Below are 25,078 nucleotides of genomic sequence, written 5' to 3'. Positions count from 1 at the left end.
TTTATACAAATACCTCAGGATTCTTTCCTTGCGATCTATGCCGCATAGAAATCTATGCGGATCAGATGTGCCATGTAAACGCGGCTTGTTAAAGGCTATGAGTGATCCCAAAAAGAGCGACAACACGCACACACACACACACACACACACATAGGCCTACACACACACACACACACACACACACACACACACACACACACACACACACACACACACACACACACACACACACACACACACACACACAATACTAGAGGAAAAACGGCACGGAGGTTGCGGTTTATAGATACAATAAAATGATTGGGCTCAGAGGGTTTTTAACACTGGTGGTCATGTAGCGACACATTTTAGCAACTTACTTTCTCTCTCTCTCTCTCTGTCTGTCTCTCTCTCTCTCTGTCTGTCTCTCGCTTTCCTTCTTTCTTCGATCTTCCGCTTCACTCGCTACTGCTAGAATCAATGTAACTTTGCAACCGTGTAGGGTAGCCTACTGCCAACAACTGCCACACTCGCTGTGTATTTTTCTTCTTTGATGTTGGTTACGTGACGATGTGCCGCGTGCTGCGCAATTGACGTTACGCGCTGTACATTTTCTAAAAGGAGCTACGTAAAAATAAAAATAAAATTAGGAGAAGGATTTTTATTGCAGCGGCGGAGAAAATTCAGCAGCGGCGGCGCGCCGCTGCTGTGTGAACGTGGGGGAAACACTGTAGTGGGTGTTGACTAAGCTTGGTGTGTCTCACGCGTGATATTGAAACTGAGGCCCGGGCAGGCTGCTTTTCATTTGCCCACCTACCAAGGCTTATTCCTTGTTTTTGTTTTGTTTTGTTTAATGTATTAATGGGCGTCCTATTTTATTGACGACCTACAGCGACTAACTTTTAATTAAATGAGAATAAAGAATATATTTTTATACCTGTAAGTCAAGCCTGTGCGTGCGTTTCTAGAGTAAAATAGAGTGCCCCTGCGCTTGTCCTAGGGGTGGCGTTGTCAGCATTACTCAGTCGTAACCCCCCGCCACAATTATACCAACATTGCAACAGGCAAGTTTATTCAAACATCACACTAACAAGAACAAAATAAGAACAGTAACTAATAAAAAAAAAGAGAAATGATTTAACAACACTGAACATAATGAACAGAGGCAGGGGAAAAGGACAGAGGAAGAAGACTTGTCCGTTGTCACAGCATCAAGGTCCAACTGTACAGATCAAGAAAGGAAGAGGCATGAGGAGGAGTACAACAGAACACTGCTCTCTAGCAGAATGTCTACTGATGTAAACTAAATTGATGCAGTCTTAAAATTATGATTCTAATCCAGATTTCTATTTTAGGAAAAAGAAATGGCTCATAATCGTTACTAAAAATCGGCACTAGTGAGGATTAGAAAAAACACTCTCTGTAAGTAACATTTCTTTTTTTTACATTAGCTCACTAAAACTCTGTAACTAGGGTATTAAGCAAAAAAAAGCCTTACCTCCAACAGCTGGTGTTATCGTTGCGGGAAAAGGGAAGTGCTTTAGAAACTGCCGTAAAGCAGTACCTCTGACAGTATGACAATGTGTGACGTCATCGCATGTTTTTAACGCCTTTTTAGAACAGATACGTGACCTTAAAAAATGCAATATTCAGCTGAGTTTATTATATTAGGCCCACCTTTTGATAGCAACTTTCAAATTACTTGACAAAAAATTACATCGTGAGAAAAGTGGATTCTGAGGATAAAACCCCGTTGGCTCCCATTCATTCTGGACTCGCCTACGAGCGCCCCGCGTGGTCAGAGATTATTACTGCAACCAGTCCAGAAAACCGGAACTAACCCGCGAGTGCCCATTCTCCTCATATTAGACATTCTCTGGTGGGACTTGATACGTTTTAATGTGTAGATTCATTCAGTACCGATCAAGCGATATCTAAATATAATATTACCTTCATGGGTTGGTTGTCTTTATCAAAGTATGTTCGATGTGGATGTAACATTTCACCATTGATTACAGGAGATTTATTTAGAATGGGATGTATTTATTAAATGTTTTTCTTACATTTTATTTCGAATCAAATAGGAACAGCATTTAAGCATATTGATACGACAGGGACACAAAACCCTGAAAAACTTTGTTTTGTTGGACAGCAATTAAAAAAACTCACACAAACCTTAATTGATTGCTTTAGAAGAATACATTCAAGCATTAACTACTTTAACATTGGCTTTGGGTACAAGCAATGGTCAAAAGTGATAATGAAGCACTGCAAATATAACAACTCGTCCAGCCCAGTGCGCAAATAGTTCAGGGGCAGAGACAACAGCATACAGAAGGCCGGAAACAATGGTTCAAGAATCTCAAGTGCAATTTCTTTATCAAGTTCTCATCCTCATATCTTTTTTAAGCCATTGACAGCAGATTCCCTGATTGCCTGGTAGGTACGGACAAGTGGAAAAGCAACCTTGACAAGAACATACAATAGATGAACGTAAAAATAACAACACACACAAATAACATTGGGGGAAAGAGCAGGCAGAAATAAAGGTTCACATGTTTGGTGGCGTACCGAGACGCTCGTGACAAAGGGATCGAGAAAGCGTTGAAGCGGCAGGACTCGCTGGAACATTGGAAGGAAAGGAGAAGGCGCGGCTCTGGGAAAGGCAGTGAGCGAGCCTGGCTGGCGTAGGAGCCCACCCGGGTCTAGCATCCCACCGGGGGGGTGCTGGGCTTGATCCCACTCTGAGGGAGGAGGGCGAGAAGAGATGGGATTAGAATGGGGGACAGGGGGGTTGGGGACGGTGGGGAGCAGAGGCTGCCTGATCGGAGGACTATGGCTGCTTTGTCCTGACCGCATGCTCACGTGCACACAGAGATACACAGCTTTCAGGGACAGCAGGTTGCACAGGTTTGAGGTGTGCAGGCATTTCCTGGGGATCTAGCCCAACGCAGGAGGAGGCATGGTGGGGTAGGATTAACAAGATGGTCGCTATGATAAATGATAATAATGCTTCTAAACCTTTAACTATGAGCTTTTTTTTTTTGTTGCAAAATGGGTCAACCAAGACCTCAAATTCATCAATACAAAAGTGTAGAAACGTTGCCCTCCATAGACATCACAAGTGTAGGGATAAACCCAGAAATTAGACTAACGTGAGCTGAAACATTCACACACAGAAGGAGGGGAAAAAGGAATAATAACACAAGTCCTTAAGGAAGATTCCAAAGAGCATGAACGTGCAAGGGAGGTCAGAATTCAGATATGGAAAATCACACGGGTTATACACACATAGACAGTGAATATTATTTACCTCACCCCTGTCACCAACATTATCATCATCCTACTCATCACCCAGTTTGTCCTGGAAAGACAGACAAGAGTTGATGACAGAGAGACCAGAGAAACACACTATAGTTCAGTGGGTTTACTGGCTTGCGTTGTGTCTTAAAAGTGTGGTGGGGTGGTGGTGGGGGGAGAGAGAGTGGTGAGAAACAACAACGGCTCACCTGATCCTTGGCACTCAGGAGGCGATTAAGCAGCGCAACGGCCTCCAACTTGCCAGCCCCCGTGGCCTGGAAGGAGGAACACGTTACTATCATGTTGACACCTCCACGCTTTTATCCAAAGCGACTTACATGAGTACATTTGTCAGAAGAAAGAGAAACCAAACATCACTCGCTGTACAGTAAGGATGTTCATAGAACCAAGGGCCAAGCACTAACAATTGTTAGGTTAACCCATTCTCCGTATACAAAGAATATAGATATTATAAGACGCGACATGATGCTACGTACCGTTTTGAAGTGCCAGGACATACAATATAAAATAAGTGCGGAAAGGGAACGTAAAAGGACTCCAGTACTAACCACTGAAAGGGCCGTCTGTCCGTCGTACCCGGGGGTGTTCAGATCGGCCCCGGCTACGTGCCAGATCTGCAGACCGTCCAGGTCTCCGTGAGCCGCTAGGCTAAAAACACACAAGGGATCAGAGGTCAGAGTAGCCCTCGACGTACAGCCGCCGTTCAGCTAAACAACCAGAATATTTAAACCGCTGCAGTCATATCAACCAGCAGGTAAGCGTCAGCAAAGGTAATGCATTTTTTTTAAATAAAAAAACGAAATGGAAGAGGTGCATGCACTTCATGATTGGCGACGAGGTAATCAATCTTAATGGACACACGGCGGGCTCTGTATCAGATCTTCAACCGGCACGTTTTACAGGACATGTCGTAACGCAGCGGGATAGCATCCGGACCGTGACGGAGCCGACAGGCCCAGCGACCCGAGCGTGGGGGCCACACGGAGGAGCCAGGCTCTGCGTGCATGGGGGCCAGGGAGAGAGAGAGATGCTGGGGATGAGGAGAGCCGCAGTCATGCTGCCTGGGAGCGCTCGGCCTCAGACACAGGGGGGCTGGTCGAAGCTGTGATGACGAGGGTGGGGGTGGTTGTCTCAACGCTTGTCCCCCATACCATCTCCGAGCGCGTCTCACCTGCACAGCTCTGTGCCCGAGACGGCCAGCTGCTCTCGGGACAGGTGGGCTCCGGCCTTCCGCAGGAGTCTCACGATGTCTTTGCGTCTGCAGGAGACCACAGAGGGGCGGAGGGGGGAACATAGGAGTTGTGCATCAGTAACAATTGGGCACAAATGAGTACTATTAGATGGGGGGGTTGCGACAGAACAAAGATGCACTCGTTGGGAGGTGTCCGTGTTGTTGAGGTGCAACCGCAGGGGACAAATACAGCGTGTACCATCATACGCTCTTTTTCTTTGACACCCTAAAGACTGGCTCTCCCCTGAGGCTCAGTGACTTCAGCAGAAAGACCCAACATGTCCAGATACTAAAGCACAAAAAATGGGGACACCCCAAACTGGCTCGGCTATAAATCGAACTAATGACCCCAATTACTTTCTAATAGTTTAACGTTTAAAGACCTCGGTTCCCCAATGACAATCAAAGAGGAACTCCTCCGGGCCCGTCCTCCGTGGAGTTAATGACAAAGAGGCGGTTGTTAAAAGCCAGTTAAGCACAGTCCTTCACAAACGTTATTGCGGGGCTTACCTGAAGAGCACTGCGTTGGACAGGGGTGTGTCGCCGTGGCGATCCCGGCCGTGGATGGTGGACCCGTGCTCCAGGAGGTACTGGACCACCTTCAGGTGGCCCTCACTCGCAGCGACGTGCAGCGGTGTGCGTCCGTCGAAGTCGCCCAGACTCAGGATACTCCCCTAGTCCACACACCGGACAAACCACGACTGCCGTTAGTGTTTTGGTCAAATGATGAAGACCGGATGATGATGTAGTTAAAACAGCTTTCAGGGCGAGATATATTTTATTAAGGAACGATAGAAAAGCTGAATCAAGGAAAACACGGTCGATCTTAGCCTCCGGGTCCCTCAAAGTAACAGAAGCGATCAATAGAATTGTAGATCTGTATAACCTGTCAAGCTGCTGCGTTCAACGTCTTGGCCTTAGGGCTGCAGCTAATTTTTATAGTCGATGAATCCAACAGGATCTTTTTTAGATTAATAATTTGGACAATAAAATGTCAAAGCAAATTTCATCATAAGGTTACAGACAAAGAGAAGGCTTAAAGGTGCTTGCTTTTTCTGACAAGCCACCAAAAATAACATTTCAGTCCGGTTAGACGATTTGGAGGTCGATTTTGAAGGCCTTCCTCCAAAGTGACTCTCCTGAAACATATTACTCTACTCGCTGGCTAGCTTTAGCAATAGCTCTGCCTAGCCTTGTGGAAAGCTCTGGTCATGCGTGATGAGTGCATGTGCAGACTGTGTTGTGTTGGGATGTAAAGAGAACACAAATAAATGCTTCTGAAATAAATTACCTGCACTAGCTTTAGGAGTTAATTGTTTTATACTTATACTTGATAAATAACTATCAAAATAAGATTTAATGAATTTTCTCGCATGATCGACTCATCGTTGCAGCCCTACCTGGCATGCTACATTATTATTATGCGTTTATTTCAGTGTTGCTTGCCATTTCCCGGATGGATTCCAGGGCCTCCACGTCTCCGATCTTGGCGGCGGCGCAGGCCAGCGGGGGGCCCAGGGCATCACGTATTGCTTCCAGCTCCTGGGGAACCGCATTCAAAATCAGTGAAGCTTTATCGTTACAGCATGCCTATTGGCCTCTAAACACTTGTGGATTTTAGAGTATGCCGGCACTATTGGAGAAAACTATGAATCCAGGGCTTGTTTGGTTAGGCTTACTTGTGTTGGACAAAACAAAAGATACATCTATTGCTCGTTTGGAATAGAACAGACGTCAATGGTTTGACAACGGCCCAAATTCAGAACACAAAATCATAGCTGATGGCTCACATCTCGACATAGACACCGTCTACAATTAGCCAAGCCCCCAAGTCCTTATAAAAGGTTACCTGCAAGTAGATCGTATGCGGTGTGCAGAATCCCTGTCTGATGGAGATAGAGGCTTGTGTCTCATTGAAAAACACTGAACTTTCCACATGCTGCATCTCACATAGGGCGTAAAACGTAAAGCATCTTTCCGTTCAGACTGACCTTCTTGCAGCTGATGCTGAGCGACTTGGTGATGACCTGGATGAAGCGGCTGTCACTCAGGTTGCGCTTGGCTCCCAGGTCTGCACTCATCTCCCCTCGCAGGTTCTCTACCATCATCTGGACCGTGTGAGGTACGTGCAGGAACCCAAAGATAAGCATGCAAACTTGGGGTCAGCAGTGGTCACAACCACATCGGCGGCATGTGGCAGAACTGAACAACAACGATACAATAGTAAGAACGACCTGACTGTACAGACAGCGATATATTGTTTCTCCTTCTTCTAACAAATGTACACATTGTAAGTCACTTTGGATAAAAGCATCTGCTAAATGCCCTGAATGTCAATCTAAATGCAAGACCCACCATCTTTTTGGTCTGCAGGTCCAGCCCTTCAATGGCCAACACGTGAGACAGCTTGGTGAGGACCGCCTCGGGGGTCATGTCCCTACCGGGCAGCAGCCCCGCTTCATACAGGACCTGGGGAGAGGCAGGCAGATGGCTACCATCCAAGGGCTCATTTCCCTCGTCTGCCATTTTAGGGACTTTTCCTCCAAACGATTCCTCTTATTTCAGTTTTGACGACATTTCGACTGCATTTAAAAACTGCACAGGACGATGGTAGGATTCAGTTAGTTCAGGGCCTTTAAATTCCAGTAAATGAAGATTGAAGAACCACTTACAAATGTGATATCAGTCACGCCCTTGGTTGGTTGTTTTCCCAATAGCATTTGTTTGTGTGGTTATTCATTCAGACTTTTGTTGCCATTTACTACTGACCCACTCAGCAGAAGCCCTTCTCTGATGGCTAGCACACGCTAGCGCCTACCTCGCCCGTGGCGTAGATCTTGGACACGGTGCCCTTCAGACACTGGGTGGTGTTGATGATGATCACGCCGCGGTCGGTGGCCTCCTTCAGCGCAGCCAGGAGGTCGGGGCGGTTGTCGGGGGCGTTCCCGGCGCCGTAGGTCTCCAGGACCACGCCCACTATGGGGCGCTGCAGGAACGACCTCACCTGCACAAACGGGGCAGACGCATCAGAGTACGCCATATATGGACTCCACTGAACTAGCCAGACATACGGGTTACATCATGAGCAGGCGAGGAGGAGTCGAGGCTACATGGGACTTTGTGTCAGTCACTTGGACTCTGTCCCCTGCAAAAGCCCCTAAGATCCCCAGATGTTATGGGCCCCCCTCCGAAAACCTAACTACAAGTCGGGGTGATGGAGATGCACCGCCAGCTGTGCCTTTCCTGCTGGGTTTGGGTTAGGGTTAGGGTTAGGGTTAGCTAACCCTAACCCTAACCCTGCTGGGTTTGTCGGTGCATTCATGATTAGTTTTCACACGTGTTCCTTTGTACGACTCATCAGCTCCCCGTTAAAGAGATCACCAGACGTCACTGAATAAGTGACTTTCTGCAGAGAAGGCTCCGAACCACAGACGCAGAATCCTAACTGCATCCCGACCTCGAGACCTGCTGGGTACCTACAACTTCCCATACCCAGGGCTCAACTCCCCCAACCCCATCCATGCATGTGATCCTAGCTCCTCCCCTAAAAGCACATCTGCCATTGTCTTGTGATGCTGCCACTCTGAGCATTAAGTGGGACAGGTGCGCAGCACTAAAAAAGCCCAGCAGGAAAGGTCGTTTGCTGATACGATAGGCGGATACACCATGCCCCAAGCCTCTCGTACAGACGGAAGCGCTTCAAACCCAAAGCAAACAGCAAGGGTACAGTGAGCCGAGCATAAGTACGACAACCATGTGACTCAAGACAGTCAGGGAGAGAGAGGGAGGGAGACAGAGGGGGACAGAGGGAGGGAGACAAGGAGAGAGAGGGAGGGAGGAAAGGAGAAAGAGAGAAGGAGGAAAGGAGAGAAAGAGAGAGAGAGAGAGAGAGAGAGAGAGAGAGAGAGAGACACAGAGACACAGACAGACAGACAGACAGACAGACAGACAGACAGACAGACAGACAGGCAGAGAGAGGCAGAGAGAGAGAAGGTCTTTTGATGGTCGACGGGGGTAACGGGAGAGAAACCCTCGGTTTCCTCTCAGTCTAATTCGCCTCGCCACAGGAGCCCTTCCCCGTTGTAAAGTCTGGTGTTTATGCCTCTAAAGGGATCTGAAGCCTACTGCAATGGCAAATGGGTATTTAAATCAAATGTGTTTGTCTTACTGCGTGGCTTGTCACCTGCACTCGATACACTGGACGACAATCCAAGAAGATGCACGCACAATCTGGCCTGTTAGATCCCAGTCTAACGCTGTAATAATTCCCTCAATTTATTTTTCCAATTGCCGTAGAAGTCGTACAAGCACGTGTCCTTCTGAAAATGCGACATGGGACTCAGGCAGTTTACAAACATGGGTCAGGCGACTAATTACAGGGAAGGAAAAAAAACGAAATCTTTCTAGAGCATGGATGCTATTCTCCGAATTTTGTAAGAAGTTGAAGAGGAAAGGACACCACTATTACCAATATTACCAATGCCACTATCCCTACTTTAGAAGACAGACGCATGGCTAGATGGAGGGCTTCCTTCATGCCATAACATAGTGAAATGTATTCCTATAACTGAGCAAAGCCTGTGCATTACACATAGTATACACATACATAGTATTTGACAGACACATATGGATGTCAAAAGACAAAATCAAAAGGTATTTTGACTAACCCACACGTATTGAGATAATGGAATGGACGCTGGGAGTTTCGATGGCAGACAAGATCAAGATCGAATATGAATGAAAAGTTTTTTTTTCCTCCCTCCCTAGTGGACATCCCGTCCCTCCCTGTATATATACCTCTGTATATATAACCCTGTATACATGCCTCCCCCTCCTTCTCCCTCCCTCCCTCACTCCCTCCCTCCTTCCAGCTTACTTACTTGCTCCCTCCCACTCCCTCCCTCCCTCCCTCCCACCCTCCCTCCCTCCCTCCTACTTGCTCCAACTCCCTCCCTCTCTCTCTCCCTCCCTCTCCCCTCTCCCTCCCTCCCTCCCTCCCTCCCTCCCCTACTTGTAGCTATCTTCTGCCGTCTCCCCTCCTCCCTGGCTGACTTACGGTTTCCGTGGTGATGCCAGGGAACAGCCTCAGCAGGCCCACGTTGCAGTTCAGCTCTGTGCTCACGCAGAACTTGGTGTAGGTCTTGTCTCTCCACAGCCTGTCCCAGTAGACTGTAGGGGACAGAGAATTCACTAAATCGCCAAGGTAACCACAACTGGAAACACAAACGATAAGGAAGCACCATGACCAGCCAATTATTCATCCATCCATCCATTGATTCATCCATTACCCGTTACATCCACGTCCATCTTGGCCAGGGGGGGCAGGTTAGGGGAGGCGAAGCCATCGAAACTCCCAGCGTCCACTTTGGTGACGCGGTTTCCCCTGTACAGTTTGTTGCGGAAGTACAGGCATACCTTGATAGGAAGATACGTTCAGGTGAACAATGTATTTTGATAGAGGAATATGGTTTTAATGGTACAATCTTTCTGATGAGGACAGCAGCCATGAACCAAACGTCTGTCGGGAAGAAATTGGTTCAAGCTAAACTATTATAGTTTCATTCACTAACTAGACAAGTGAATTAAGCCATAATAGTGTCAAACGTATCAACTGTTTAATCTTTCGTGTAAAAAAGGGAGTTTAATCAGTTAGTTTTAATGGTCCTCCTAGTATCTTGTTGTACTCCCTGACAGTCCTCTTCCTGTTTTGAGATAATCACCTGCTGTTGCGAAACACACCAGCGTTTACCCAACAATCTCCTGGAGTGAGAATGTTAACAACGTTTTTGTTCCTTCCCTCCACATAAAACTGTAACAAATGTCAATCACAACAATGACAAATTTTCTGTCGGACAATAAAAAGGCGGGAAAAATACGTTATTTTGAACGTTCCCGTTCAAAAGGCAACGTCGATGAAAATTTACAAATTGGTTGTGCAAAAAAATGTTAATAGAAGAATCAACTGACACACAGTAGCTACATGTAGTATCTACGTGCAGTAGCCAACAGTAGCAGCCTCTTATTGCTCACCTCCGGAATGTCAAACAGACCAGCGAGCAGCAGCGCCCCCAGCAGGTTGTCCCTGCCATCGTTCCACAGGTCATAAATTGGCACCTGGAAGAAAGTTTGTCTTCAAATCAAATAATAACATTAGAAAAAAGACGCATCGGTGACTCACCCCACTGATGTGCAAACCAGTCGGGCGACAGTATGCCTTGGTTACCCGGGCATAAATGTCTTATGCTACATGTCACAATCTCACTCTTTCAACACACTCTACTATCCTGTCGATACAAAAGTAAAGTAGACAGACATTGACATCGACATTTATGGCATTTAGCAGACGCTTTATCCAAAGCGACTTATAATAAGTCGCTTTGGATATACAATATATATAACAACAGTATAAATAAATCTTGAGCTGCTGCCCCGACGACACAACCCCGGATAAGCGGATAAAGATGAGGATGAGGATAACGACAGTATATCCTTACTGCCAGTACAGTAAGGATGTTCATAGAACTAAGTGCCACCAAGCACTAAAAATTGTTAGGTTATCCCATTCCCTGTATACACCAAAGATAGCTAGGATAAGATGCTACAGACAGAGAGACAGACTACTAATATACTACTAATCATTCCCAAAGGGAAATTTAGGTGCCACAGTCATAAAATAATAACAGAGCAGTATTGCATCAGCAGCCTTGACTGATCTGTCCCATCTTGACGGGGCCCCATAGCATTATCCAGGGGCTGTTGTGGTGTCAGCCCAGACCTCGTCAGACCGCAGGCGTTACCTGGGAGCCAGTGAGGATGACGGGCTTGCCCAGGTGGTCACACATGAAGGACAGGGCGGAGGACGTGTACGCCATGGTGTCCGTGCCATGGAGGATCACGAAGCCATCGTAGCGCTCGTAGTTTTTCTACCGAGACAAGTATAATATGGTTTAAAAGGGTGAGATGACCAATCTATGGAAAACTCATTTTTGATTAGTGAATGAGCAGACACATCTATCCAACACGCACCAGCAATGCCTTCTGCTTAAATGTTTCACCTTATATTTAATTGATTGTGATGCCCAAAAGGCATGATAATTAATGTGCTGCAGAGAAACAGATAATTGGGCATCACATACCTCGATGTCCTTCCCGATTTTCTCCCAGTCCTTGGTTGTCATGTTGGAGGAATCCAGTAAGGGGTCGTACTCTAGAAGGGTGTACACAACCCGTTGATCGTTCTTGCTATATGACCTGTGAAAAGACGTCGATTTTGCAATTATCAAATACATTACCCAGCCGATTAAAAGGGAGGGCGTTAAAAGTAAGAAGTGAATACAGCAGTTACAATGAAGGTCGATATTCAGCATAAAAATGAAAAAGATGGACAAAAGCAGTAATGGATCACACACGTTAATTTGGTTAATCCTGGTGGATTAATTTGAGAGTTTTAAGAGAATGGATGGGAAATGTTTGAAAAACGAAACGATGGACTGTGCAGCAGATCCCCTTCTGCTTGAGCTGCAGGGGGTCCCAAGGCATTTACAAGCACAGTCAGAACTGTGGATGGGCGTAGCATTTCCCCCCTCTTCTCAAACCATGGGACGAACGCGTGGCAACGTCTATGTGGGGCTGCCAGTGTAGCCTTCAGGTGTTACAAGGCTGCCAGTGTAGCCTTAAGGTGTTACAAGGGTAGTGCATTATCATACTGACGCTCTCTGATGAATGGAGGACTAACATATGAGTCTGTGCTTGTGGGGGGGGGGGGGGGGGGGTTGGCCGGCCTTGTGGCCTGCCCTATCAATAAACAACAAATTGGATAAATCATTAGCCAAAACCAATTCCGTCCCGGGAATCAATGTTAAACATATTCTTGGCAAAGGCAAATGATCCACAGCGCCACCATCAGACCAGCCTACGATGCTTCCTCAGACAGAAATTCAGAAACAACAAAACCTTTTTTTACATTTGAACATATTGTACGTAACGTGTTGTTTTACATGAATATCTGTCCCAAATGTGAGGAAAATGCCCTAAATGTGAGGAAAGTGAACTAAATGTTGAAAATGTATCAAAAGTGTAACCGAATTTTTACAATCGGAACCCCCTACAATAGGATTGTTAAATTATATTTTATTTGTATAGCCCTTAATCACACAGTCTCAAAGGGCTTAACAGCCCTCAAAGGGCTTAACAGCCCTTTGAGACTGAGCAATATATTTATGACATATTGAAGGGGTGTCTTGGTGGACGAAAGGCTTACGGCAGGACCAGTGTGTTATCCTTGAGGTCGTATCCCTTTTTCTTGGCATATTTTGCATCGTGGAAGATATTCATCTCTCGCAACTCCTTCACAAACGCATTGGGCTCCGGTTTGAGGCCTGGGGGTGAGACAGAAACAGTCTTTGAGAGGCGTGCGTTTGTGGCTGTGTTACAATCAAGCAGCCCAGAAACCTGGCTGACAGTGAACTCTGCTGGTAACAATGAAAATTGCACTTGATGCGCATGCTTAAGAACATAATATAATAATAATAATAATAATAATAATAATAATAATAATAATAATAAATGAAATTTATATAGCGCTTAATATGGTACTCTAAGACGCTTTACATATTGCCCTAACAAAACTATGTAAGACAGACTAGGAATAAAAGAAAAACAGAGGTTAAACATGAAGAATAAGGTGGGAGTTAGGTGGGGAAGGCTAGTGTGAAAAGGTATGTTTTGAGGGCAGATTTGAAAGAAGAGAGGGTTGGAGGGACTTTGATGTGGGAGGGGAGTGAATTCCAAAGGGTGGGGGCAGCAACTGAGAAGGCCCGATCACCCCAAGTCCGTCGCTCAGTCCGTGGAACTTGTAGCAGGTTGGCAGAATTGGACCTGAGGAATCGGTAGGGGGCGTATTGATGGAGGAAGTCGGCAAGGTAGGGGGGGGCTAGGCTGTTGAGGGCCTTGTAGGTGATGAGTATGATTTTGTAGTTGATTCTGTGTTTAATTGGAAGCCAATGGAGTTCACGGAGGACAGGTGTGATGTGTTCTCTGGAGCGGGTACCAGTGAGGAGGCGTGCAGCTGAGTTCTGGACATATTGAAGTTTTTTGAGGACTTTTGTTGGTGGTGCCGTAGAGAAGACCATTGCAGTAGTCAAGCCTGGATGAAATTAAAGCGTGGATGAGTGTCGCAGCAGCGGTAGTTGACAGGTTGGGGCGGAGGCGGGCGATGTTTCGGAGGTGGAAAAAGGCAGTTTTGGTAATATGGTTAACATGGGGGAGGAAGGAGAGAGTGGGGTCCAGGATAACTCCAAGGTTACGGATTTTGGTGGAGGGGGTGATGGTGGAGCCGTCAATGTTAAGGGTGAAGTTCAGAGTGGAGTGAGTGAGGGTGTCAGGACCAATGATGAGGATTTTGGATTTGTTGGAGTTGAGTTTGAGAAAGCTGTTTTGCATCCAGGTCTTGATGTCAGTCAAACAGTTGGAGAGGGTTGAGAGGGTGGAAGGACTGATGGTTTTGGAGGGGAGGTAAAGCTGTGTGTCATCGGCGTAACAATGGAACCGGGGTCCATGGTGACGAAGGATCTGACCAAGAGGAAGCATGTACAGAATGAAGAGGAGTGGACCAAGCACAGAACCCTGGGGGACACCGTGGATGAGAGGAGTAGTGGCTGATTGACAGTTGTTGATGGCGATGAATTGATGTCTGTCGGAGAGATAGGATCCAAGCCAGGAGAGGGCGGTGCCAGTGATGCCAAGGGTGGATTGGAGACGGGAGAGGAGAATGGAGTGATTGATCGTGTCAAAGGCAGCACTGAGGTCAAGGAGGATGAGGATATTTAGGGAGCCAGTGTCAGAGGATAGCAGAAGGTCATTGGTCACTTTGAGGAGGGCAGTTTCTGTACTGTGTTTGGAGCGGAAACCGGATTGGAAGAGTTCAAAGAGGTCGTTGGTGTTATAATAATAATATAACTTTTATTTATTTTTTAACTTTATTAACATGTTCGTGTTCCATTACATATTCACAGATTGGGAAAAATTGTATGAACCGAACCCTAAAACAGAACCTAAAACTGCAAGAGATTAAAGTCTTAGTCTCAGTTTACACATTCAAGTAGGACTCCTCCATTTATTATATCGTACCATTTGTAATCATAATGCTAAATACAGAGATTTCTCAGGCAGTATATATGATTTTTTTATTTATGAATTGTCTTTGTCAATACAATGAATGCATGACTGCACTCATGGCATGCAAGCTTGTCTATCAAGCTTGCTTGCTTGCCATATGGCTGACAAGCTTATTCAAGCTTGAGAAGTTTTAACTACATTTGAGGAAATGTTTTCATACTGAAGTACTTTAATGTAGGATTCGTTATTTGAATACATATAAACCATTGGATCTTTCACTTAGTTGAGGAGTAGGCCTACATTATCAACCGCCAAATTCAGATGTGACATTTGCAGTTGATATGTGATTTCAGACATACTGCATGTCAGGAAAACCTCCATGTTTGTTATTGTATTTTGGCCAGGGACATATTATGAAAACAACAATTTTCTTGGGATCTGGGTTGTTGGAAAAGTCTGTAGCCTACATGATTTTTTGAGTGAGATGCATTCTGAAAGGACCCCGCCTCCAGTTACCCAATGAGCGAATCAGTTTCGGCGATTTTGAATATTAGCTCCCACTTCCCCATCCCCCTCCAATCAGAGCAGCTAAGATTTTGTGGACAAGGGGACGAGCTGTCCAATCAGAGCAGCTAAGATTTTGTGGACCAGGGGACGAGCTGCCGACTGCCGGTAGTCCGGAATCCGGAGGAGGAGACATGGAGGAGAAAGGGATGGAACTCCCGGAGCTGAGCTGCCAGACTGCCGCCGAGCTCCCCGGCAGTCCGGAGGAGGAGACATGGAGGAGAAAGTGAGGGTGATCTGTCTCGGAGCTGAGCTGCCGGACTGCCGCCGAGCTGCTCCATTGGGGGGAGCGCGGCGGCAGTCCGGCAGCTCAGCTCCGGGAGTAGGCCTACAATCCCTTTCTCCTCCATGTCGGGGTTACTTCAGAGAGTCAAGGCCAAAGTTCCTTTCCCCCAATTCTTGTCAACCATGGCCGAGATAACCCCCACTACGAGTCTTTACTTGTTGTGGAAGTACCAGCAGTGGCGCCGGAATGATTTCAGGGTGGGGGTGGCAAATGCGCATGCATGTGTCGAACAGCGCATGACACCTCATCAGCCTGTGCTTGCACGAACATAGCCAACGTGGTCTTATTATAACCCAATCATTAACTAAAAGCCACATAGAAAGAATAAAGCATCCAGCATATAATTTCAACAATGTGTGAGGGCATATGCAGCAGGGATGATCGCGCAGTGGAATGCTTATGGAAAACCAGCGGACGAGCGCTGGGCGGAGATTTTAGAAGCAGGGTGATTATAGAAAGATATAATTTGTCAGTTTGCCGTTTGCTTGTCAATATGTTAACCTGCTTATTATTTATTTATTTCAATCGAGACCCGCCCACAATCCCTCCAAGTATTACTTTTTTTCACGCAATCCACCCAACCCTCCGCAGGTATAACCATAGACATCTTATATGATAGACGGAGCCTCGAATGCTACCGCTGGCACTGACGAGACGCGGGGCCGCCATCTTGGAGTGGTCATCCGCTCCACTCAGTGTAATCCGTTTGGCTGGAGCAATGAACTGTCAGCGCATTTAATCAATCATACCTCACTGAATACCACTGATTTTCATGCGGTTTTTTGTCATACGTGTAGCTATGATAAAGGCCACATGGTTTGGCGTGTTTTATTATTCAATACTAATTATACCAATAGTACGGTAATGTTAAATCTTGCTTGTGAAAAGTAATCCCCCGATTCCTATTATGGATTGTCCGCCGATTTGAGCAGGAATACGTTGAACAACAGCCCGGCATCCTGTTTCTGCTGCTGTTGCTGCTCCCGGTTGACCACTCCAAGATGGCGGCCGTATTTCTCGCGTCCCAGCAGCCAATGCTCCGTCTATCTATAAGATGTCTATGGGTATAACCACCAACCGCGCATCTATATCTTTACTTTCGTTTCAATGGAAATCGCGACGGTCTATACTTTCAACATAAAGTGTACACGAAATACGTGCCAGCCTTTATACCACAGATACTTTAGGTTCTATAGCATATATAACCGCGTTGTCTGATTACAGTTTAATTCATTTTTCACAATTTATCAACTCTCGTTTTTAAGAATAAACACTGCGCCATTCATTTCATTAGGAATCGCGATGGTCTTTACTTTCAACATAAAGTGTACATATATTATAATTAGAAATTCGTCCCTACCTTTATACCACCGATACTTCAGGGTCTATAGCATATAACCGCGTTTTCTGATTACAGTTTAATGTAGCAGTAAGCTGACAACATCGCTAATTAACACCGCAGCTGCAAATTTACCGCACAGAGATAACCATGGCAACCGGTCAAGCAAAATTTATTTTTGCGATCATTTTGCGCGCGCATCAATGGCCATTATTGATGGAAGGCCAACAGTATTGGCCTTCCAATACCCTGAGGCACCAGGAAAACACACACAACATTTGAGGGAAGAAACCCACAAAACTGATATTTTGCTGTTTTTCCGTCATCACGTCTGATGTCAGTGCTTGAAACATGAACCTGTGTAATGCTGGGCGCTGTCTCCCTAGACTCCAAGCATGAGTTGTTATATTAACACAGTCAGCATTGAGTTACTGTTTAGCATCGCTACTGAAGAAGGGCAACTTGCTCCACCCCTATTACTGGACGAATGACACCAGCGGGGTCAGGCTGACTTTTATAAATCTATAGGTAGTTAACATTGCAGGAATGGTCAGATTGATTCACTCATCAAGGGCATTGTTCAAATTAATGAATTGATGTGCATCAATTTCCCCCAGCTAAATAAAGATAAACCTGAAAATAATTGTTGGGGCCAAAAATAAAAGTGAAAGTTACTGCTCTTACTGAATCTCGATCAGTGTGGAACAAAGGTCTAAATCAGGTTCCTAAATCTTGGTGTGGTTATGGACTCAGAGCTAAACTGTAATTCCAACATTAGGATTAGGATTTCTTTTTATTGCCATTTATGCAGAACATAATAGGAATTTGTCTCAAAGTGCCAGTGTGTGCGATTAACAAATATTGTTTATGGTTTATGACCAACCAACATCTCTCATCTGCTTGCGTGTTAAGAGCCAACTTCAGCCCTCAGCTTGGATTGATCCAAGCTTGGTGAAGCAGCTCTTATTTTATTTCTTTATCGATCAAGAACACTCTTTTTTCTACAGTCGACACAATGTTGATTTGAAACCTTCACAGACACATAGTTGACTAAAGCGAAATGATTGAACAGCGTGCCTGTGTGCATGTCATCAGGAGTGTGATGTTTCAACCAAAACAGTAGTAGGCCTATGTGTAGGTATATCTGTCAGAATTGTTCACTAACGCACGTAGTAGACTCTGCGTAATCTACATCCTAAATGTCCAAGTAGATAGTCCATCAGATGATTCCCTAGACACGCGATACTCTCTCCCGGCTCATCTGAGAACATAGATAGATAATTACCCCCGTCATGACTCTTCATTCCAATGGTTCCTCCGGTGTTGATGACCAGTACCCAATGATCTCCGCAATTTTCATGCAGGATCCGTTTTGGCATCGCGTTGGGGGGGCAGTTCAGAGACTCCGCGTGGCTGGGTTTGGGATAAGACAAAGCTCGAGCGAGTGAAGTCATTTTTTCAGAGACCAAGGGAGGATTCGACGTAGACGTCTTATATACCGCCGTGAGTTAAACCCCTCTCGGCTCTGGCCCTAGCTTTATATCCGGCCACGACAGTGGAGTCTTAAAGGGTTATTCACCAAATATCGGATGATCTATGGATGGTGTCAAGTCAAGCAGTAAGGCCAGCCTCCAAATTCCTTAGCGATGTGTAACCATTTCCTTAGAAATTACGGCAAGAGCCTAAGGGGTATGATTTCCAAATAAGTCGTTTCCCAATTGTATTTCAGAGAAATGTAAAATGAAGTGATCTGAAAAATCTGAAAGAAGTAGTAGTAGTAGCAGCTGAAGTATTAGTAGTAGTAGCTGAAGTAGTAGTAGTAGTAGTAGCTGAAGTAGTATTAGCAGCTGAGGTTGTAGTAGTATATGAAGTAGTAGTAGTAGTAGTTGCTGAAGTAGTAGTAGAAACTGAAGTAGTAGTAGAACCTGAAGTTGTCAAGGTCTGTCGTGTTTCCCTGTGTTTCCCTCCTGTGTTGATTGCTGATCCCTCCCCTAATGTGTCTCAGCTGTTCCTCGTTCTGTTTGTTACTTAAGCCCTTGTCTTTCCTTTGTTCGGTGTGCTATCATTGTGGTTGTTAGTCCTGCGTGTTCCGTGTTCCCTGTTGTCTCCCGAGTTCCCTGTTGTCTCCCGAGTTCCCTGTTGTCTCCCGAGTTCCCTGTTGTCTCCCGAGTTCCCCGTTGTCTCCCGAGTTCCCTGTTGTCTCCCGAGTTCCCTGTTGTCTCCTGAGTTCCCTGATTCCTGTGCCTTAGCCTTTAGGCGTGAATAAAGTGCAGTTTTCCTGAAACCGTCTGCGTCTGGGTCCTACCTGCCTGCCTGCACCCGCAGCTCGTAACAGAAGTAGTAGTAGAAGCTGAAGTAGTAGTAGAAGTTGAAGTAGTAGTTGTAGTAGCCGAAGTAGTACTAGGAGAAGCTGAAGTAGTACTAGTAGCTCAGGAGATAGAGCGATTGGCTGGTAACCTGAAGGTTGCTGGGGCAATCCCAGACAGGCTGGCTGTCGCCTTGCATGGCTGACTCCGCCGTCCGTGCATGAATGGCGAATGTGAGGCAATATTATAAAGCGCTTTGGGTGGCCAATGGTTAGAAAAGTGCTATATAAATGCGGTCCATTTACATTTAGCTGAAGTAGAAGTAGAAGACGAAGTAGAAGTAGTAGCAGCTGAAGTAGTAGTATTATAGTATCATAGTCAGTGGTCGAGTTGTAAAAAAAGCCAGGGGGGATGATGGATTCAAGGGACAGATAATTTGTGCTGATGACCGCGCATATGGTGGGAGACCAACAACGGTGGGATGATTATTATTATTATCATTTTTATTATATTATATATTTTTGGGGATAAAATAAGAGCGATGACTACTGTCATGTCATCGCTTTTATTTTATCCCAAAAAATGCAGCTGATCGGACGCATCACACGATTCGGAGGCATGCATCACATTTAAGGATTTTAAAAAACGATTCTTATTCTTTTTTTTCAAAAATGCATTCGGCAGAGAAGGGAGACTAGGGTTGCTCACGGGTTGGAATGAAAGGGAGAAAAGGGGACAGAGCTAGTTGCCTGTGGAAGCGATGTCTGAGATGCAGAGACAGCTTCACACTACCAGTGTCTGTCTCGTACGGTGTGGAATGAGAGCTCGTGGCATTATTGCACTATTGTAACCCCCCCCGTTACAACTTATACTTTTTGCTGTTGTGCTTCAGTTGCTTGAATCTATTCAGTTTATGCCTTAAATTAACTTTAATTAATTTCAGTTTGTGCCTTAATTATGCAATACTGTTCATTCATATTCTTGTCAAAAATGATGGTGTAATTTCAACCCGTTTCGATTCAGCATACTGACTTTGAGTGCTTTTTTTACTTCTAAATTGATCAATAAATTGAGCAAATTGCTTTTTATTTCCTTATTTATTTGACTAATAGATGGAAAACGAATACATTTGTTTAGTGAAGGCCAAACCACGGAAGAACTTCAGGCTACATTATGAGTGCGCTACACATATACCGTATTTTCCGGATTATACGTCGCTCCCGAGTATTAGTCGCATCAGTCAAAAAATGCTCCATGACGAGGAAAAAAACATATATACGTCGCATCGGTGTATAAGTCGCATTTATTTTTAAACATTTAAACAAGAACGTTTAGTCTGGAGTGACTGAATAAGATTGCAATAGCAATATAGGTGTGTCGGTCCCACTCGTAGTTCTGAGAGTATACCGAATTCAGTGACACCGGTATTCCACCGGACGCGTATGCGCCGCGGTCCTAAACCTGAGCGCACGATCGGGAGGTGGAAGTTGCGCTTTAGATGCCTTCACAAGTCCAGCGGAGGGCTCTAGTTTTCACCGGCCAAGTCATGCGCTGTGATATGTGTGACAGCTATGTTGCACAACATTGCAGCTAAGGCTGGGGTAGCTTTGGTTGAACCGGAGGACATTGAGGACGATGACGACGAGAATATAATTTATTCGGTGGTGCAGTAGGCTTGCAGCGTTCAGTTGTAGGCCTAATGAATGACGGTGCCATCTTGCGGCCGAAGATTATGTACGCACAATTTTGGCATATAAGTCGCTTCGAAATATAAGTCGCAGGGCAAGCCAAACTACAAAAAAAACGCGACTTATAGTCCGGAAAATACAGTATATTTTTTTCGTAGTTCGGTTAACCGGTTATTCTTATTTTTATCGAATATTGGTATGCCTTCAAATGCCCATCCCTAGAGCACATACGTAATTCGATTATGCAACGTATGCTCATGTTAAACAATTTCCAGAAACATGTTATACATTTTTGGTTTGTCTTGATGTATGAGACAGGGCCGTGCAGAGACCTTTTGAGTGGCAGGGGCTTTGATTCAAAGAAGGGTATGCCTGGAACAAGATTTATTAACAATATATCTTTATTTCTAAATAATGAATTACCCTTGTTAAATATATATATTGCGTAATCTTTCATACAATCTTACATAGTTGTATCCAAACTATATCCCTACAGACAATAATACTAAATCCACATTTAACCTAAATTTACAACAGAAAATGAAACATAGGGCCTAACATCAGACCCCATTCACATGAATAAAATATGCAACCGTTATTCAAACAAAATGTAATTTTACATACAGTATTAATACTATAGAAAAGGGCTACATAAAATTTTAAATCATACTAAATCCACAATACTGTACACCTTAGAATGAAACATGGAGTCTTACATCAGACTACATTCACACAAATAGTATCCATCCAAAATGTAACAATCTGACATCATACTATGTGATTGAAATAAAAATGTGTGCTAACTACTACAGCAATCAGAATGAGAAAAGGTATTTTTAATGATTGTTGGTGAATATTTTATTTTGCAATTTGTGTGAACTTTTTTCATAAAATGAGTCAGTGGTGCTCAACCTTTCTTGGGCTGACGCCCACCATGACCCCAACAAGACATTCCAGGCACACCAACCTACGCTTGTAGGGAATGATTGGTAAATTCATACAATTCATACAAATACATTATTACTATCCTCCCAGCAATATTTGCAGTATTTCACACAGTGGATTATCCAAAACAAGTAAAACTCCTACAGGCGGAGGGCAAGAGAGCAGTGTCCTTTACGTGGTAAACTACTGACATCAGCTACTAAGGTGTCTCAACAACTCACAAATGTTCCAGTCAAGATGTGGTGACTGCTTAGTATCTGTAATGACCTGTCCGTGTCATTACAAATACCGTAGTAGTAATGTAATGTACCATAAATATCAGTTCAGAATACTGTGTTGGGTATCTAATGTACTGTCAGCATCAGGACGAATACTGTTTAGAGGGATACCAAGCTGTATTGGGGTATGTAATGTACTGTCAGTATATTTACACATACTGTATAGGGCTATGTAATGTACTTTCAGTATTATACATATACTGTGTTGGCGTATGTAATGTATGGTCAGTATCGGTAGATTCAGTACAAATTGCTTCACTTCGTCTCCACCCCACTGCCAGCTACTAGTGCGAATTCTGCAACACATTTATCGCAAATGGTGTTGCAAAATTTAGGCAAGAGGTTCCTCACTCCTCACCTCACACTTGTGCGGGGGAGCACATTTGTGAAGTTAATTCGTGATTTTGTAATCACTGTGGTGTTTTACTTGAAGATGAACTCAAGGAGAAACAATTCCTATGTGTCAATGTTATTAGTTCAAGTTTGCAGCTGTCATTGTATTCATGTAAATATGAATTTGTGATGGGAAGGATGTGTAAAGATTATTTGTGTGACTTCACCATCAATATCAACACACACAAGTAAAACAAAAATGTGTTTGAATATTAGTATTGAAGATGTTCCGATGTTTGTTGAAAATTGCACATCGCATACCTACCAGTTCTCCCATCAAGTCTACAAGTTCTCACATTTTTTAACATTTTTAACTTGAAAGTCAGTATCAAGATAAATATGTATAAGTAATAAGCTTGTTAAAAGAGGAAGTGTCAACGAGAACTCTTTACAAGGGATATTTAGCATAGAAAAAATATTTAATAATAAAAATAATCGTGATTAAATATTTTAATCGCTTGACAGCCCTAATATTTACTAGGGCTGTAACGATACACAAACTCACGATTCGGTTTGTATCACGATTTTTGACCCACGGTTCGATACATCCCACGATTTTTTGAAATTTAAAAAGCATTTTATTTAAACAACACTTATATACCAATTAACTTAATGTAACATTTAATAACAAATAATTTGGAACACTGAACAGATTTGAACAGAAAGAATACTATTAAAGTCTAGCTAAATGAATAAAGAAATAACGTGTGGGAGGATGCTTTTTTCAACTGTTTGGTTGGTTTAGTCAAATATCCTTATTAGCACTTCTTATTAGGCTATGTAGCTTAAATAATGACATAATCAGGCCGTATAGAATGCAACATGTTTAATAGCCTAACTTTCAATAGATGGAGAAAAACCTGAATGTCATGAACGTCGCAATAACGAGGCGTTACGAGTAGCATATGTGTGCGCCAGAATGGCAATGTGCGTATGCGTGTGTGAGTGACGTCAGCGAGTGAGTGGACGAGCGAGGAGAGCGAGCGGTAGCGCGTGTGTCTAGTGAAGAAGCGAACGAGTCCGGTAGAATAAAGTACCCATCCTGTCAATAATCGGTGGCCGCTTCATTCCGACCTATAAGCAGACAAACTGCCAGTCAAATCACACAAAACACTAGAGACAGGATCACACAGGCCCCTCTGGATAAATGTCGTTCATATCGCATGAGCACTTCGACGGCTGTGGAGAAATGCGATCCTCTGTAGCCACGGAGGATTGCAGTCGCATACTTACGGCATCGATAGGAGGGGGCGCTGTCAGCAGACTATTATTTAGACAAATTATTAGCAAATTTCAATCGGACAATTTGACAGCAGAGTTAGAAAGGGCGTATCGCGCTTCTGCCTTCTCACACCGCGAGACAGGATCGTGGCTTTGAGTATCGCGATTTTCGGTTTGATACGCGTATCGTTACAGCCCTAATATTTACTGATCACAACAATGGAGCTTTAGCCACTACATGCCCATATGGACGGCACGCGCCTGGCCCAGGCCTATACAGAACGCAATTCGGCAAAACAAACAAAACAAATGAATATAGCTTATGAGAAGTCATCAAGCAAGCTATCGGGCCTTCATTTATAGAGGAACTTGGCCTAACCATCTTTCATGTGTGCAAAAAATTCAACGACTCTGTTAAAATCAGGTTTTTGAAAAAAATTCTCAACAACAACTCTGTTGAAATCAGGTATTTCTAATTAAATTTCTCAACAACAACTCTGTTGCAATCAGGTATGAAATCAGGTATACAATTTAAATACCTGCTGAAAAAAATAAATAAATAGGCTTCAATGCCTTAACAATTCCATTGAATATCCAAATTGATTTTTTCTGTCAATAGACAACATATGCTTAGCAGGTGCATTGCAAATAAATTAATGAAAAGTAGAAATAAAAAGTAGGTAGGCTACTATAGCCAGGCCAGACAGAACGCCAGACAGACAGAACGCAAGAATATACAGAAACAATGCCATTGCGCTGCTGCATGATCTGAAGTCAGGGTTTGCAGACGTGGTTTGCTCAACATTGGATAGGCATCAACTGCCTTTCAGAGGGCTGCTGTGGGGAAATCTTCTGTGTATACAGCAAAAACGCTCACTGTCAAACAGTACAGCGGCAGCCAAGTGTCCAGTAAATGTAAATATATCCTTTGCATTGGCAATTACAGTGTCAAACCCTTCATATCCAATTTTCTGCAAGTTTGGAGCGCCACCACGTCGAGGCGCGTCAGGACTGAATTGCGCACAAATAGAAGGAACTGAATCACTAACTTTTGAAATTAAGCTGACAACGTGTTCTACGATCCTTTGAGTATGCACCACATCAATGTTACTCCTCTTAAGCTGTGCAAAGAGCGTATATACACAGCACAGTATGGTATGGAACAGCTCATGGTAAAAAATGAATTATTTGTCCCCCATCATTCGGCAGTAGCCCTTAGCGTCTCTGAATGAGATTGCATCAAATTCTGGAGATACTCAAATAGTATTAAAGCATTCCAGCAAGAGATCCTAATTCTCATACACTGTACTGACTGCACGACTATGAAAGTTCCAGCGTGTCTGCGGTGCCCGTGGCTACCTCCTTGCTACAATGCAGTCCAAAGTGGCAGTTCTCTTTGGGGAACGTGAAA

At 44.4% G+C, this 25,078-nt stretch overlaps 1 protein-coding gene across 3 annotated transcripts; it reads right to left on the bottom strand.

The window, feature by feature from the left end:
* Positions 1-2,001: 2,001 nt before the first annotated feature.
* Positions 2,002-25,078, bottom strand: LOC115529582 (60 kDa lysophospholipase-like). 3 transcript variants are annotated; one of them, XM_030338388.1, is made up of 17 exons: positions 24,981-25,078; positions 12,792-12,909; positions 11,668-11,782; positions 11,329-11,454; positions 10,562-10,645; positions 9,820-9,946; positions 9,588-9,700; positions 7,350-7,535; positions 6,887-7,000; positions 6,523-6,639; positions 5,978-6,073; positions 5,042-5,205; positions 4,472-4,558; positions 3,849-3,948; positions 3,489-3,554; positions 3,293-3,343; positions 2,002-2,723 (listed from the first exon to the last, which is right to left on the bottom strand). In XM_030338388.1, exons 2-16 carry the CDS (start codon positions 12,863-12,865, stop codon positions 3,323-3,325), a joined length of 1,590 nt encoding a protein of 529 aa, XP_030194248.1. In that variant the 5' UTR covers positions 12,866-12,909; positions 24,981-25,078; the 3' UTR covers positions 2,002-2,723; positions 3,293-3,322. The 3 variants fall into 3 exon arrangements, with proteins under 3 accessions (XP_030194248.1, XP_030194246.1, XP_030194247.1); XM_030338386.1 differs by lacking the exon at positions 24,981-25,078 and adding an exon at positions 18,122-18,619; XM_030338387.1 differs by lacking the exon at positions 24,981-25,078 and adding an exon at positions 18,122-18,619 and having other exon boundaries at positions 3,298-3,343.

Source organism: Gadus morhua, chromosome 17, assembly GCF_902167405.1.
Source record: "Gadus morhua chromosome 17, gadMor3.0, whole genome shotgun sequence".
Lineage (NCBI taxonomy): Eukaryota > Metazoa > Chordata > Actinopteri > Gadiformes > Gadidae > Gadus > Gadus morhua.
This window is presented reverse-complemented; position numbering and strand designations above follow the sequence as displayed.

Bases quoted from the DNA above. Each gene is read 5' to 3' on its own strand.
- LOC115529582 (XM_030338386.1), bottom strand. From the start codon at position 18,290: ATGACTTCACTCGCTCGAGCTTTGTCTTATCCCAAACCCAGCCACGCG. The intron at 5,206-5,977 runs GCAAGCAACACT...TGTGTGGACTAG, and splicing joins TGGAATCCATCCGGGAAATG to GGGAGTATCCTGAGTCTGGG. The intron at 4,559-5,041 runs GTAAGCCCCGCA...GGTCTCCTGCAG, and splicing joins TCCAACGCAGTGCTCTTCAG to ACGCAAAGACATCGTGAGAC.